The sequence below is a fragment of the Anabrus simplex genome, chromosome 1 (assembly GCF_040414725.1).
Source record: "Anabrus simplex isolate iqAnaSimp1 chromosome 1, ASM4041472v1, whole genome shotgun sequence".
In the NCBI taxonomy this organism is placed as follows: Eukaryota; Metazoa; Arthropoda; class Insecta; order Orthoptera; family Tettigoniidae; genus Anabrus; species Anabrus simplex.
Genome location: NC_090265.1, coordinates 28,253,758 through 28,267,162, shown reverse-complemented (window position 1 = coordinate 28,267,162; position 13,405 = coordinate 28,253,758). Strand labels below are relative to the sequence as shown.

Genomic DNA, 13,405 nt, shown 5'->3' with positions numbered 1-13,405 from the left:
AATTTAGTCTTCTACGTCTGACCGGAATAATACCAACTATCTCAGCTCGCGGTCTCACTGCAAACGTCTACATATTGTCATTCACTTAAATTGCTACCGGGAAGTTTATAAATCTCGAATCTACTGAATCAAGTTATTGTCTTAGACAAAGGTTTCTGGCACAAATATCAGCAGCAGAGACGCGACGCGCACGGGCAGCGATCTTATCATGGACTGAATACCTCCTTCCACCTTTCTCAGCTCCTATAGAATGCAGGAACCCACGCGACGCCCTGGGAAGTCCCGGGAGACAACTTGAGATTGGCATGTGGCCTCAAAATATTTTCTCACGGTAGTCGGCCTCCCACGTAGTTATTTATTCGATTATATATTAATAGACTTTGATGTACCTATGGCTTCATAAAATTCTGGCAATGATTTCCATCCTTTTATTTTCCTGGGGAACCTTCAAATATAGGAATTACGACTCAATTTCCGTAATGTGGTGAGCCTGTCTGCTCCCGCTGAAAATCTCTGTTAAGAAGGCAGGTCTCTCCCCCAGACAGAATCACATCTCTCTTTCTTTCTTTTTCATATATTCCTTCTCTGTCACACATGACCACGCCTTGCCTCGGGAATCACCTTCAGTTCCCGCGCTTAGTATAGCATCACGCCTTTGCAGTTAGCGTCCTGCTGCGCAATATTATATCAGCGTTAAATATCCATTCTCGTAATTAACAGAATGGTACAATACATTCACAGCTATTTGAATAGGAAGATAATTAGCAGAGCCTGATTTTTTGAGAAGCAAGAATCAACAGGAAAGCTCATGTCCTACTCCTTTACTTCCTTACAACTTGGTCTTACTGTGTTTCCTATTAATATCATCTGTCAAATACGTAATCTTATTGACAGAAACATAGACATGTGTACTGTACCTCTGTCATATTATGATTACCGATACATGAAATACTGAACTTGAAGTACTATACTTACCGAGCTCGATAGCTGAAGTCGTTTAAGTGCGGTCAGTATCCAGTATTCGGGAGATAGTAGGTTCGAACCCCACTGTCGGCAGCCCTGAAGATGGTTTTCCGTGGTTTCCCATTTTCACACCAGGCAAATGCTGGGGCTGTACCTTAATTAAGGCCACGGCCGCTACCTTCCTACTCCTAGCCCTTCCCTGTCCCATCGTCGCCATAAGACCTATCTGTGTCGGCACGACGTAAAGCAACTAGCAAATAAAAGTACTATACTTAAAGTACTAAGAGACAGTTGTAATAAATTACCTTCAGCGTTTTCTTTATTAAGAAAGTAATTACCGATACTGCGTATCAAGAATTAAAAGAAAGACTGCGATTGCTAGAATTTGGGACTGACCATTCTTCGAGTGATATACCGGTACCAGTAACGAACTCGAGCACGTGGTGTCAAGTGGTTCGTGGATGGCCGGCTAAGAAGATATCTACAACTGAATTTCCGGAAATAAACATCAGGAATAGGTTTTCTGTCCTAAATAATTTAATTCTAGAAGACAACGATCGCGCGCGTGAAACCAAATAATCGCGATCCGCTGCCGTTGCCGTGCCGAGTTTAAAATTTTGGCCTACATTTCAGATTCAAGACCCAGTTAGGCCTAAATCAGCAAAGGTAGCTGTGTTTGGTGATGGTCAAGGAAGGGGAATTGCGGAAGTGATTAACGACGAGAATATAGCAGCAACCGGAGAAATATATCCAGGAGCTTCTATCAGCAGTGTCCTGGAAAACATAGAAGAAGCAACTAGGAACTTCGGGAGCGGCGATGCAGTGCTTATCATCGGTGGGACGAACGACGTAGCTCACGACGACGCCAAGAATGTAAGATCACAACTTAAACATACACTAGGGAAGCTGACCCACACTAACGTCTTTGTAGCGAACGTGCCCCACAGGCATGATTTGCGTAGAGAACGTGTGTGAACATTGAAGTGGACAAGGTCAATACAGATATTGTTAAAATTTGTAAACATTTTCGGAATACTCAGGTTATTGAATGCAGCAGTTTTGAGAGATAAGTTACTGTTATACAAAACATGGCCTCCATCTAAACAGTTCAAGTAAACGAAAGATAGCAAATATTGTTCTAGATTTTATTAATCCTAATATGTACTGTAAAACAGGCAACTCCCTTGAGTTATAATACTGACCAGGAAAACTAGTAGAAAGAGCCAGCTGTACTTCAAGCTGGCTCAGTCAACTAGAAAATGAAACTCAGAAAAGTAAGGAATTTCAAGTTACCCAATTGCAACAGTCAAGTTTTAGGGAGGAAGGGGGTCTGAGATTGCTCTTAGTAAACTGTCAAAGTGTAGTAAATGAACAACTAAAATTCGGTACATTGATGGAATCTTATGAGACTGATGTGGCGATAGGAGTGGAATCGTGGTAGAGAGAAGGGGTGGGTAATAGAGAAGAATTTCCAGAAGGGTACACAGTCTATCGTAGAGACCGAGGAGATAAAACTGAGGGGGGAGGGTGTTTATTCTGGTGAAGGAAATTACTGTTCACATGAATGGTTTACTGATGAAAGGGATGAAATATGAGGGATAAAACTGGTTTGTGATAATATGAAGGAGGTGGGAATTATAGGAACATACAGGCCTGGAAGAGAGGAAAGAGACATGGAAATCTTTGAGAAAATAATAGATTATACTCATAAAAACAATAATAATGATATGGTAATAATTGGGGGAGATCTAAATTTGTCTGAAGTTGAATGAAATGGAGCTGCTAGTGAAGCCCATGAACAGAAACTGGCAAATAATTTGGGAGGGTGGATTTTCACAAGTAGTACAAGAACCGACTCGTCTCAATAACTTACTAGATGTATTCTTGGTTAAACCATGGGAAATTGTTGATAAAACGGAGGTAATTGAAGGAATAGGAGACAATAAGGTTGTAATAATGGATGTAGGACTCGAACCAAAAAGGCTTAATAAGAGGGTTACACAAGAAAAGAAATTGTACAGAAAAACTAAAGTTGATGAATTTGGGACTTACCTTAAATCACAATTCAGTTGTTGGATAAGTGAAGGGATTAACGTGGATACACTTTGGGCTAAATTTAAAGGAATCATTTGGGAAGGAGAGAAGAGATTTGTACCTGTTAAGAAGGGTAAAATGACCTCAGACTCCGTTTATTATACAAGGGAAATAAGAAAATTAAAAAGAAAATGTAGAATAGTAAACAGGAAAATCAAAGAGGGTAGGGAGAGTAGAGAAACTAGAAAACAGCTAATCAGGGAAATGAATAGAGTGAAAAAGGAAGCAAAAGAGAATTATATGAATGGCATACTTCAAGAGGGTAATGACCACAAAGGGAAATGGAAAAAGCTGTATTCATATATCAGGAATCAAAAAGGAAAAGGAATCCAAATTCCTACAATGGTGGGAGAAGAGGGTGAACACTATTTAACAGATACTGAGAAAGCAAACCTCTTTAGTGGGGAATTCAGAGATTCAGTAGATGATTGTCAGGAGTTGGAAACCGAAACAGAAGATAGAGAGGGAGAGAGACAGGGGGAAACAAGAAGCTTCTCATTCACAAATGAAGATATTTTCAGAGAAATCCAACTGCTTCAGCAAGGAAAAGCAGTAGGAAGTGATCAAATTACTGGGGAGGTATTAAAGACAATGGGGTGGTACATAATGCCTTATTTAAAATTTCTCTTTGACTATGTCATAAATAATAGTGTAATGCCAAAGGAATGGAAGGAATCTATAATAATACCAGTTTATAAAGGAAAGTTTGATAAAAGGAAACCAGAGAACTAAAGACCAATCAGCCCGACCAGTATAGTTTGTAAAATACTGGAGAGTTTAATATCAAAGTACATCAGAGGGATATGTGATGATAAAAATTGGTTCATGAGGAGCCAGTATGGATTTAGAAAGAAATTTTCTTGTGAGGCACAACTGGTGGGATTTCAGCAGAACATATCAGATCAGTTGGATTCAGGAGGTCAGTTAGATTGCATAGCCATAGATCTTTCCAAAGCCTTTGATAGAGTGGAACACGGAATATTATTAAAGAAATTGGAGGGAATAGGATTGGACGTAAGGGTTACACGTTGGATAAAAAAAATTCTAAATTCAAGGGTTCAGAAAGTCAAAGTAGGAAATAATGTATCTCATGAAGAAAAATTTTGGAAGGGAATTGCACAGGGTAGTATAATCGGTCCGTTACGTTTCTTAATATACGCAAATGATTTAGGGAACAATATAACATCAAAAATAAGATTGTGTGCATATGACATAATTGTTTATAGGGAAATAAACAATATTGAGGATTGTTCAAAATTACAAATGCACCTTGAAAGTATCCAACAATGGGTTGAAGAAAATTAATGAAGGTTAATGGAGGCAAATCAACTGTTACAACTTTTACAAACAGGAGCTTTAAAACTGAATTTGAATATACTTTGGACGAGGTAGTTATCCCAAAAGATGGCAAGTGCAAATATTTAGGTGTGAGATTTGAAAGTAATTTGCACTGGAAGGGTCATGTTGATGATATTGTTGGGAAAACATACAGATCGTTACATGTCATAATGAGGCTATTTAAAGGATGCAACAAAGAATTAAAAGAAAAAAGTTACTTGAGTATGGTTCGTCCATTATTGGAATATGCAAACACCGACCGCTACGGCATTAGCGCATTCGAGGCCTAGGAAGTTTTTCATTTCCACGCACTTTGTGGCCTTCACCTTCTTGCCGCTTTCCTCTGCACACTATCTATTTCTTTTATTAGGTATTCTTGGTGAGGGGAGATTCGTGAGAGGCTGCAGTTGGAAAATAATTATATCGGCAGGACTGACCACAAATATAAAATTAGAAGGAATTTTAGCAGAAGCGATTGGGGTAAATTTTCATTCATTGGGAAGGGTGTGAAGGAGTGGAACAGTTTACCAGGGGTAGTGTTTGATCCTTTTCCAAAATCTGTACAGATATTCAAGAAGAAAATAAACAGCAACAGAGAAAATAAATGAAGTGTTAGAGGGCATTCGACCAGTGCAGGTTATTGTAAATAAAAATGTGTGTGTGAATAAATTAATTCCATCCCCTGGTCTATGGACTTTGGACAGCCAAAGTAGGGGACTGCCTGTAGGGGTGAAGTACAATGGGGACTTCGAGGGCCCTGGGACCGCTACGGTAGCTTTGAAGGCCCTTCAGGAACTCTGAAAAGTGGCGGGAAAAGGGGCTCTGGTTAAGACGCAGCAGGTCGTTATGCTACTTAGGTTCCAGGACGGGTAAAAAAAAAGTAATTGCAATGTAAATATTAATCTTATACCAGTTGTATAGTATCATTTGAAGTAATTCCACATACTGTATATCAGTTGACTATATTTGTAAGTAGTACAGGAGGTATTATAAGTAGAATTTTGTAAACAATATAAATTTATTAAGGATGAGCTGTGTGTTTAATAGAAAACATTGTTAGCGTAAATTGTATAATATTGTATTATAGGAAAATTTTCTTCTCCTTTTAATTTAATATTTAGTGCTTGACAATAATGTATTTTAGTGTACCATTTACCACCGAAGTAGACATCTCATTTGCAAATAAAGATTTTTTAAATTTTATTTGAGTGCATTAAATTATGTATGGTAACTGTTGTTATCCATTCATGTGGTATTTCTTTGGGTTCTAAGGCAAAAATACTCTGCACATGTGCAACAAGGGTGATGTTCTTAGCTACTCTTAACTAGTTTATTGATAACCCATGCAGCTTATATAGTACCAAGTGGTGGTGGTGATTGTTGTTTTAAGAGGAAGTACAACTGGGCAACCATCGTCTATAAACACTAATCAGAAGAAAACAAATGGAAGGGGAATCGAACCCGGGATCGCTATGACTAAAAGGCAAAAATGAAGGTATCGGAAAAAGAAAGATAAAGGCCACAAAGTGCGTGGAAATGAAAAACTTCCTAGGCCTCGAATGCGCTAATGCCGTCGCGGTCGGAAAAGAACAAGTGTTGACCAGGGGAAGTCGGATGGGATAGAATAGGTGAGAGCCAAACACAAGTGAAATTAATGTCAAGACTCAGCTAAGGGCCTCGTAGTCACAACTCAGATTGATTTCCCCCTGTGGGCGGGGGCAATAGAATAACACCCACGGTATCCCCTGCCCGTCATAAGAGGTGACTGAAAGGGGCGCCAGGAGCTCCTAACTAGGGAGCGTGGGTTGGCGACCACGGTGCTCTCAACTGAGTCCTAACGTTCATGCATATAATAATATAAATAATAATAATAATAATAATAATAATAATAATAATAATAATAATAATAATAATAATAATAATAATAATAATAATAATAATAATAATAATAATAATTGTACCGGGCGTTACACCTCCACGCCGCTAATTCAAACTTTGCGCCTGTTGAAACTCCTCTGGTGGAGGAAGTCTGAACTGTATCTACTGTATTAATTTTCAAGTTTCTCAGAAGATGTCACTACTTGGAAATTTTGAAGTTTCTGAACTGGGTCGTTTTCGACGTATTTTTGTTTTACCTGTAGTAAGAAGTGTGAACTTTCTCTTCTAGAGGACACTACTGAAGAACTACAAAAGTGCACCCTAGTGCGAAGTGAAAGAACTGTTTTTTGGAGAAATTTTTATTTCAAAAGTTTGTTTCTTGTTAAATTTCTTTCGGTTATTGTTTAAGTTGGCTGTATAACCCTTTCTTTCCCCTTGTTTTGAATTTAGCCAATCCCAAATTTCTTTAATTAAGTTATAACCAATCAGGTGTATCTTCCCCAGAGGGGATATATTGCTTAAACCTAGCCAATAAAGTTTTTGTGGGAGGGTGTTCTCATTCCTCAAACGCCTCGAACTTTCCGCGAGAGTATATAAACTGCTGATTTTAGGGTCTCCGGGCCACTTCAGTACTATCTTTCAGTGTATAAAGTACATAGCAGGGGGCGGGAAGCGCCTCTTTCTTCGGGCAGCAGTTCAACAACAAGGTAATGGCCGTTTAAGAACTTCTTTTCTTGCTAGCTCAGCAGTTTAACTCTCGGGGCGGGTCCGAAACCTTTCACCATGTAACTTTCCTCTAAAATGTAAAGACACTTAGTTTCAATTCTATCTTTTTAAACTAAAAATTTGGGATAGAGAGTGCTTAACCCTCTTGAACTCCCACGCATATTATTTTGAGGTGAACTTATTTTTCACAACCGATTCTTCCTTAACGTAATGTAAATTGTTTCCTTCTAAAGTCACCTCTTTAGTGTGGGATTAGCCCTTGCATTAGCGGCCTAGAGCCAGTTTAGGTTTTAAACAAATGTATTAGGAATGCTGCTTGCCTCCTCTCAAATTGGTATTTTTGAGGCCATGTAATTAACCTTTTCTCTCTTAATAGGCCTCAGTAGGTTGGGTATTTTACCCCTGTTTTCGTGTCCGTGGAGGACAACTTGAAAGTGGAGTTTGGTGTGGCCTTTGATAGGCTTAAGGTTTGAGAGCGAGTGGCTCTTTCTTGAAAATTGAGGGTTGTATGCCTCGAGGAGGCTTTACTGTGTAATTTTGGAGCAAGTGCTCCTGGGCATGAATGGGGTTTTCTGCCCCTCTGTGAAAACTTATATTGGAGTAAAGTTGGGCTAATTGCCCAAGAATTGTGAGTTCGGGGCTCGAAGCCCAAATCCTGTAAATACTGTAATTGCACTTTTGTTGCCTTGCTACTCTGTACCTGCCATGCTTGTTATTTCTTAATTTTGAAAAGGAAATATAACCTTGTTAAATTTTATCTTAACTTTAATTTCGTATTTTGAGGCCCGTTCACCCCCGCACCTTCTTTCATCTCTGCAAGTCCACGAAACTCCGTAACAACAACAACAACAATAATAATAATAATAATAATAATAATAATAATAATAATAATAATAATAATAATAATAATAATAATAATAATAATAATAATAGTGGTTAAGAAAATTACAGCCATTGGTAGACACGATTCCTTAAGAAATAGAAATTCAGTTACTATTAAGGTGAGTTAACCTAGGTTAGGCTATTTTAGGGATTACATTAGGATATAATGTTAGGCTACGTTACGTTAAATTACAGTAGTTGGTTAGTGCGAGTGTTGTGATCTTTAAGTATTTGTCCAGCCAGATAATGTACTCCATAGAGCATTTAAGGTGAATGAAATATAGCGGTAAATAATAACCACAGTACCGTAAAAGACTGCTATTAACAATTATTTTTGTAATGATGACAAGCTGGACACAAATTGTTGGTTTGAAGAGAGAGGCCAGCGAAATTAACCAATTACGGTTAAAATTCCTGACCTTGCCGGGAATCGAACCCGGGATCGCTATGACTAAAAGGCAAGCACGCTAATCATTTAGCCATGGAGCCGGACGCATGAAAAGGAAATTTTCATAAACAACAATACTACTATTACATATTTCTGTTACTTTCCTTGCTTGTTTTGAAAGACAGTTCCCTTTCTTTGGGAGGTTTCCTATCATATGTCAAAGACTTGGGTGGATTAGGGACGTTCAAAATTGTTGGGATGGAATTCCACTTGAGTAGTTTCTGTCCATCTGCCCTCTTTAGTTCAAATAGCAATTCTTCAAAATTGTGCTAGAAGAAAATACATAATAAGACCTATAAATATAAATCATGGTTCATACAAACATATTACTGTATTATTCAGGAATAATACGAGTGTATAAGTTCACAAAACCGCGCACAAGACGGAATTATCTGTAGATTACCATTTGTCATGCCTACAGTTTTGTACCCACTGAGCTCTCCTTTGCTTAACTTTCGGGAAGCGAAACACTCTAATTCCGTCAGTTGTCTTATTTTGACAATTTGGAGCGGCACAGTATCCCATTTTCTTTCAAAATACAAGTAATAACTCACATCATTACATCGTGCACGCCCACTTAACAACGATATTTGAGACCCAATATGGCTGCCACCGCAAAGGATTGTGGTAGCGTGACCTGACCTCCCTAGACAGGCTTTGTCATGAACGACAACTCTACCTGCCACCTAACGTAGAAAGATAGAACAGCTATGCCTGTGTTTTTGTTTGGTTTTTTTGGCTCTGCATTCAGCAGATCATGTGAAATGGTGCTCATAATCACTGGTTGATTGGTGGTTACTTTAGTGGATATTATTTTATTCAAATATAATTTACTAAAATGACTAATTTAGTTGAATTGTTGGCTTGTAACATAATAGGTAAGTTTATCAACCATCTCCGCTAAATATTGATGTAAACTATACTCTTCTTATTTTTATAAGTTTGAATTTTGACAGAACGTGACAGCAATGGAGATGTCTTGTGGACATGGACATATCCATCCGTCTCGGAACAGCAACGAGCTCTAATAATGCGGAAATGTGGATTGGACGGCGATCATCTCACACTGCAGCCGTTCGTATATGGGCGTTACAGCAAAAACTGGTATTATGTCAACTGTACTGAAGTTTTCGACTCGGATAATTTACCCAGGGTACGCGTTCTTACCTCAAAAATAATTTAAAATTGGTTAGAAAAGGTAAAAGATCTATGCGGTAGTTATTGATTAATTTTATTTTGCAGACTATTCCAAAATTTTCTTTGTTTTGTACTGGTCTATAAACGAGACGGCACATAACCACGATAAAAAGAATCAGTCGTGCCTGTACCCCTATTCATTTATTTAAAAAAGTGATCGAATCTAATATCTGTGAACGAGCTCGATAGCTGCAGTCGCTTAAGTGCGGCCAGTATTCGGGAGATAGTTGGTTCAAACCCCACTGTTGGCAGCCCTGAAGATGGTTTTCCATGGTTTCCCATTTTCACACAAAGCAAATGCTGGGGCTGTACCTTAATTAAGGCCACAGTCACTTCCTTCCCACTCCTAGCCCTTTCCTGTCCCATTGTCACCATAAGACCTATCCGTGTAGTTTAGCCCGTATCATTTGCTTTCTACTCATAGTCAGAAGCTGCATCTCTGCTGGTCTGTGCACTCTTCGTCCTGCCTCCAACAGTCTGTGGTGAACTGTTGTAACATGAACATTTCTCCCACCAGCTTAAATCTCGGTTTAAACCCACAGCTGAGTGCCTGGGGATTATTTTACTTTTCCTAATGAGTAAACTGTCTTCCTTTGGTGTAGTTGTATGTTTCCAACAACATTTTCCTTCCTTCAGTAATAAAAAAGACCCAGTTCCTCGGTATCACTTCAAAATTGAATTTACTATAGCTATACAAACACCACATTGTAAAGCAATTTGTCTTAGTTTCACAGAGGCATGCTCGGTTAATGTTGTCTTTTTTTTAACGTTTCTGCATGATGGTATCCAGTATCAGTTTGCAGTACAATTACACGACACGATATTGAAAACGTATATGACCTTACTCAGAGACATTCAACTAATTTCTGCATTATAACGAAAATCCAGTAATGTCAGCAATAATGCTACCATACACCTACAGTGCAGTTAGCTTGAAAGTGGATGGCGCATAGTGTAGTTTACTTGTGAAGTCGCTCCGCTTAACACCAGCCGTATCCTCACGTAAACTAACAATTAAGTATTGCAAGTGATAGTAACTGTTGAGTAAGTGTAATGTCACCGCCTTGAGTTAACATCATGACTCTAAAGGCAGTACAATCCAAGGTATCTTCATTTGGAGAACGAATGAACGAGTTTCAGAAATGACTGGAACAAGCGACCATGGTTGCAGACAGGGACACCAACCGCACGGAACAACTGGATGCTCTGCACACGGACTTCCATGAAATTCGGGCATCTATAAGTGCTGAGCTTTAATCCGTCAAGAGCTGGGCTGAGTGGCTCAGACGGTTAAGGCGCTGGCCTTCTAAGCCCAACTTGGCAGGTTCGATCCTGGCTCAGTCTGGTGGTATTTGAAGGTGCTCAAATACGACAGCCTTGTGTCGGTAGATTTACTGGCACGGAAAAGAACTCCTGCGGGACTAAATTCCGGCACCTCGGCGTATCTGAAGACCGTAAAAGTAGTTAGTGGGACGTAAAGCAAATAACATTATTATTATTATTATTATTATTATTATTATTATTATTATTGTTGAATCCATCAAGCAAGAACTCTCGGCACTTCAGCTGAGAGCTAACAAGCAAGACGAAATACTGGACAATACTCGAGGAGGAATTGTCTTCTTCTTCTTCTTCTGCTTCTGCTTCTTCGCGGTGTTAATGAGTGTCCTAATGAGGATACAGCTGTAAAGGTACTAAACACTGTGAAGGAGAAACTGAACATTGAACTGACAATGGCCAGCATTGACAGGTACCAGAGGCTTGGAAGTCGTAAGAGGACAGTGGCAGACTCAGTGGCTAATGGGAAGAGACCCATAATAGTAAAATTTGTTAGGTACCATGAGCGAGAAGCAGTGTGGCGTGCTAAGCGGGCTTTAAAGGGTACTCAGTTGTTAATAACAGAGTCTCTTACTCAGACGAGGAAGGAGATGCTTCACAAAGCCAGGGAATGTGTGGGCAGGTGAGCTTGGTCACAAGATGGATGTATCATTTTAATGGACAGTGGCAGCAAAAAGTATTTTGTAAATACACCTGCTGAACTAGATTCTGTTTTACAAAGGCTTGGTGCAGAGATGAACTGATTAGTCCACAATGGCTGTATTATACCATAGTAATCTTAGGATAGGTTTATATTGTAGTGTGTGTGCCTCAGTTCAGTTAATTTTTATGTATGTGTGTTTGAGTGCAAGTATAAGTTGACAATACATCAATAGAGATATGAAGGGAAGACGCATGTTTTCTCTCCTGGGTAATTCCTTTATTACAGAGTACTGTTATGCCTCCTCCTAAGTGTGGCAATGAACTTCAGGTAGACAATGGGCCTGCTCCTTCTCCTTCCCCACCCTCCCAGCACTTGCGCTCTTCTCTCCCATTACTTTGTAACACACTAGAGAAAATATTTGTGACCAAACCCCATTCTTTGAACTGCATTCACACAAATGCACAGTCTGTCCCAGCCCATATTGACGAGCTTAAAGCTCTATTTCAAGACAGCAACGTGCATATTGCTGGAGTGAGTCTTCTTCTTCTTCTTCTTCAGGAAGTCCATTCCTAGTAGCATGGTAGATATAAACAGATATCGTCTATACAGGCATGACAGAGATGACAGGAGAGGAGGAGGAGGAGGAGTAGCTTTATACTGTAGAGACGATATCCGTTGTAAAATAGTTTACACTTCTGGCCACTCTGCTGAGCCGAGACCTGAGCTCATGTTCGCGGAGGCAATTATTTCCCCAGTAAAGGTATTAATTGGTGTTGTCTACAGGCCCCCCAGAGTAGGGCATATGACTGACTTTGAAGACATTCTACATCGACTGTTACGACTTATGAACACGTATTAATATTTGGCGACTTCAATACTAACATATTACAGCAGACAAGTGAAACGAAGCAATTGCTAAATATATTCCAATCATGTAACATGACAGTATTACTATTACAACCGACTAACCACACTATTGGAACCACCTCCTCATCTTATACCCTTCTTGATTTAATGGTTATGAATAACCCTCATAAAATTTTTCTTCATGGTCAGATTCCTGTTCCATGCATTTCTAATCATGACTTGATATACCTGTCATATTCTCTTAAAGTACCAAAATATAAAACAAAATATATCACTTATAGGGACATTAAACATATAAATATGAATGACTTTAGGCTGGATACTTCTAATTCTCCTTGGGAGGACATAATTAACATAGATGATCTTGATATGAAACTACAAAAGTTCAATTCCCTCTTACTTGGTCTCCTCGATAAGCATGCTCCGAAACGTAGAGTTTAAGTATCTAGACCACCCTCCCCAAGGCTAACTGATTACGTCAAATGCGTGATGTCCCATCGAGATTCATTACATCGGCTCTATAGACGAACCAACTCTCCTGATGTTCTTGAACAGTATCGGTCTCTGCGCAACAAAATTAAAGTATTGATCCGAATTAAGAAATTCTCTCACTACCAACAGCTAGCCAATAATAATATGAATGCACGTAGCATATGTTGAGAGCTTTGCTCCATGGGAATAGGGAAACTTGAACCTAACCATTGCAACCCAGATATATAACTTGACGACTTAAATAAACACTTCTCTAACGTTAAAATTAAGTACCAACCACAGATTATAACTCATACAATTAACACATTACTGACTAAACCACCACCAAATAGACCAATGTTTAAATTCCTTACTGTTAATGAAATTGAGGTGAACCGTGAACTGCTTTCGGTCAAGTCAAATGTCACTGGACTTGATGATCTCCCCATCATCATCATTAAACGCTTTCTAGATGTTATTTGCCCAGTAATTACTCACATATATAATTTCTGCCTCAGTTCTGGAACATATCCAAGGATATGGAAAGATGCAATCATAAA

The 13,405-nt window shown here is 39.0% G+C and overlaps 1 protein-coding gene across 1 annotated transcript in view; it reads left to right on the top strand.

Annotated features, from left to right (window-relative positions):
* Positions 1–9,020: 9,020 nt before the first annotated feature.
* LOC136860064 (putative DENN domain-containing protein 10 B) overlaps positions 9,021–13,405 on the top strand; it is an 89,502-nt gene continuing 85,117 nt past the window's right edge. Inside the window, exons 1-2 of the mRNA XM_067138734.2 lie at positions 9,021–9,207; positions 9,286–9,482. Of these exons, the coding sequence (XP_066994835.2) occupies positions 9,168–9,207; positions 9,286–9,482 (237 nt within the window). The 5' untranslated portion in view covers positions 9,021–9,167. The remainder of the gene's footprint in view (positions 9,208–9,285; positions 9,483–13,405) is intronic.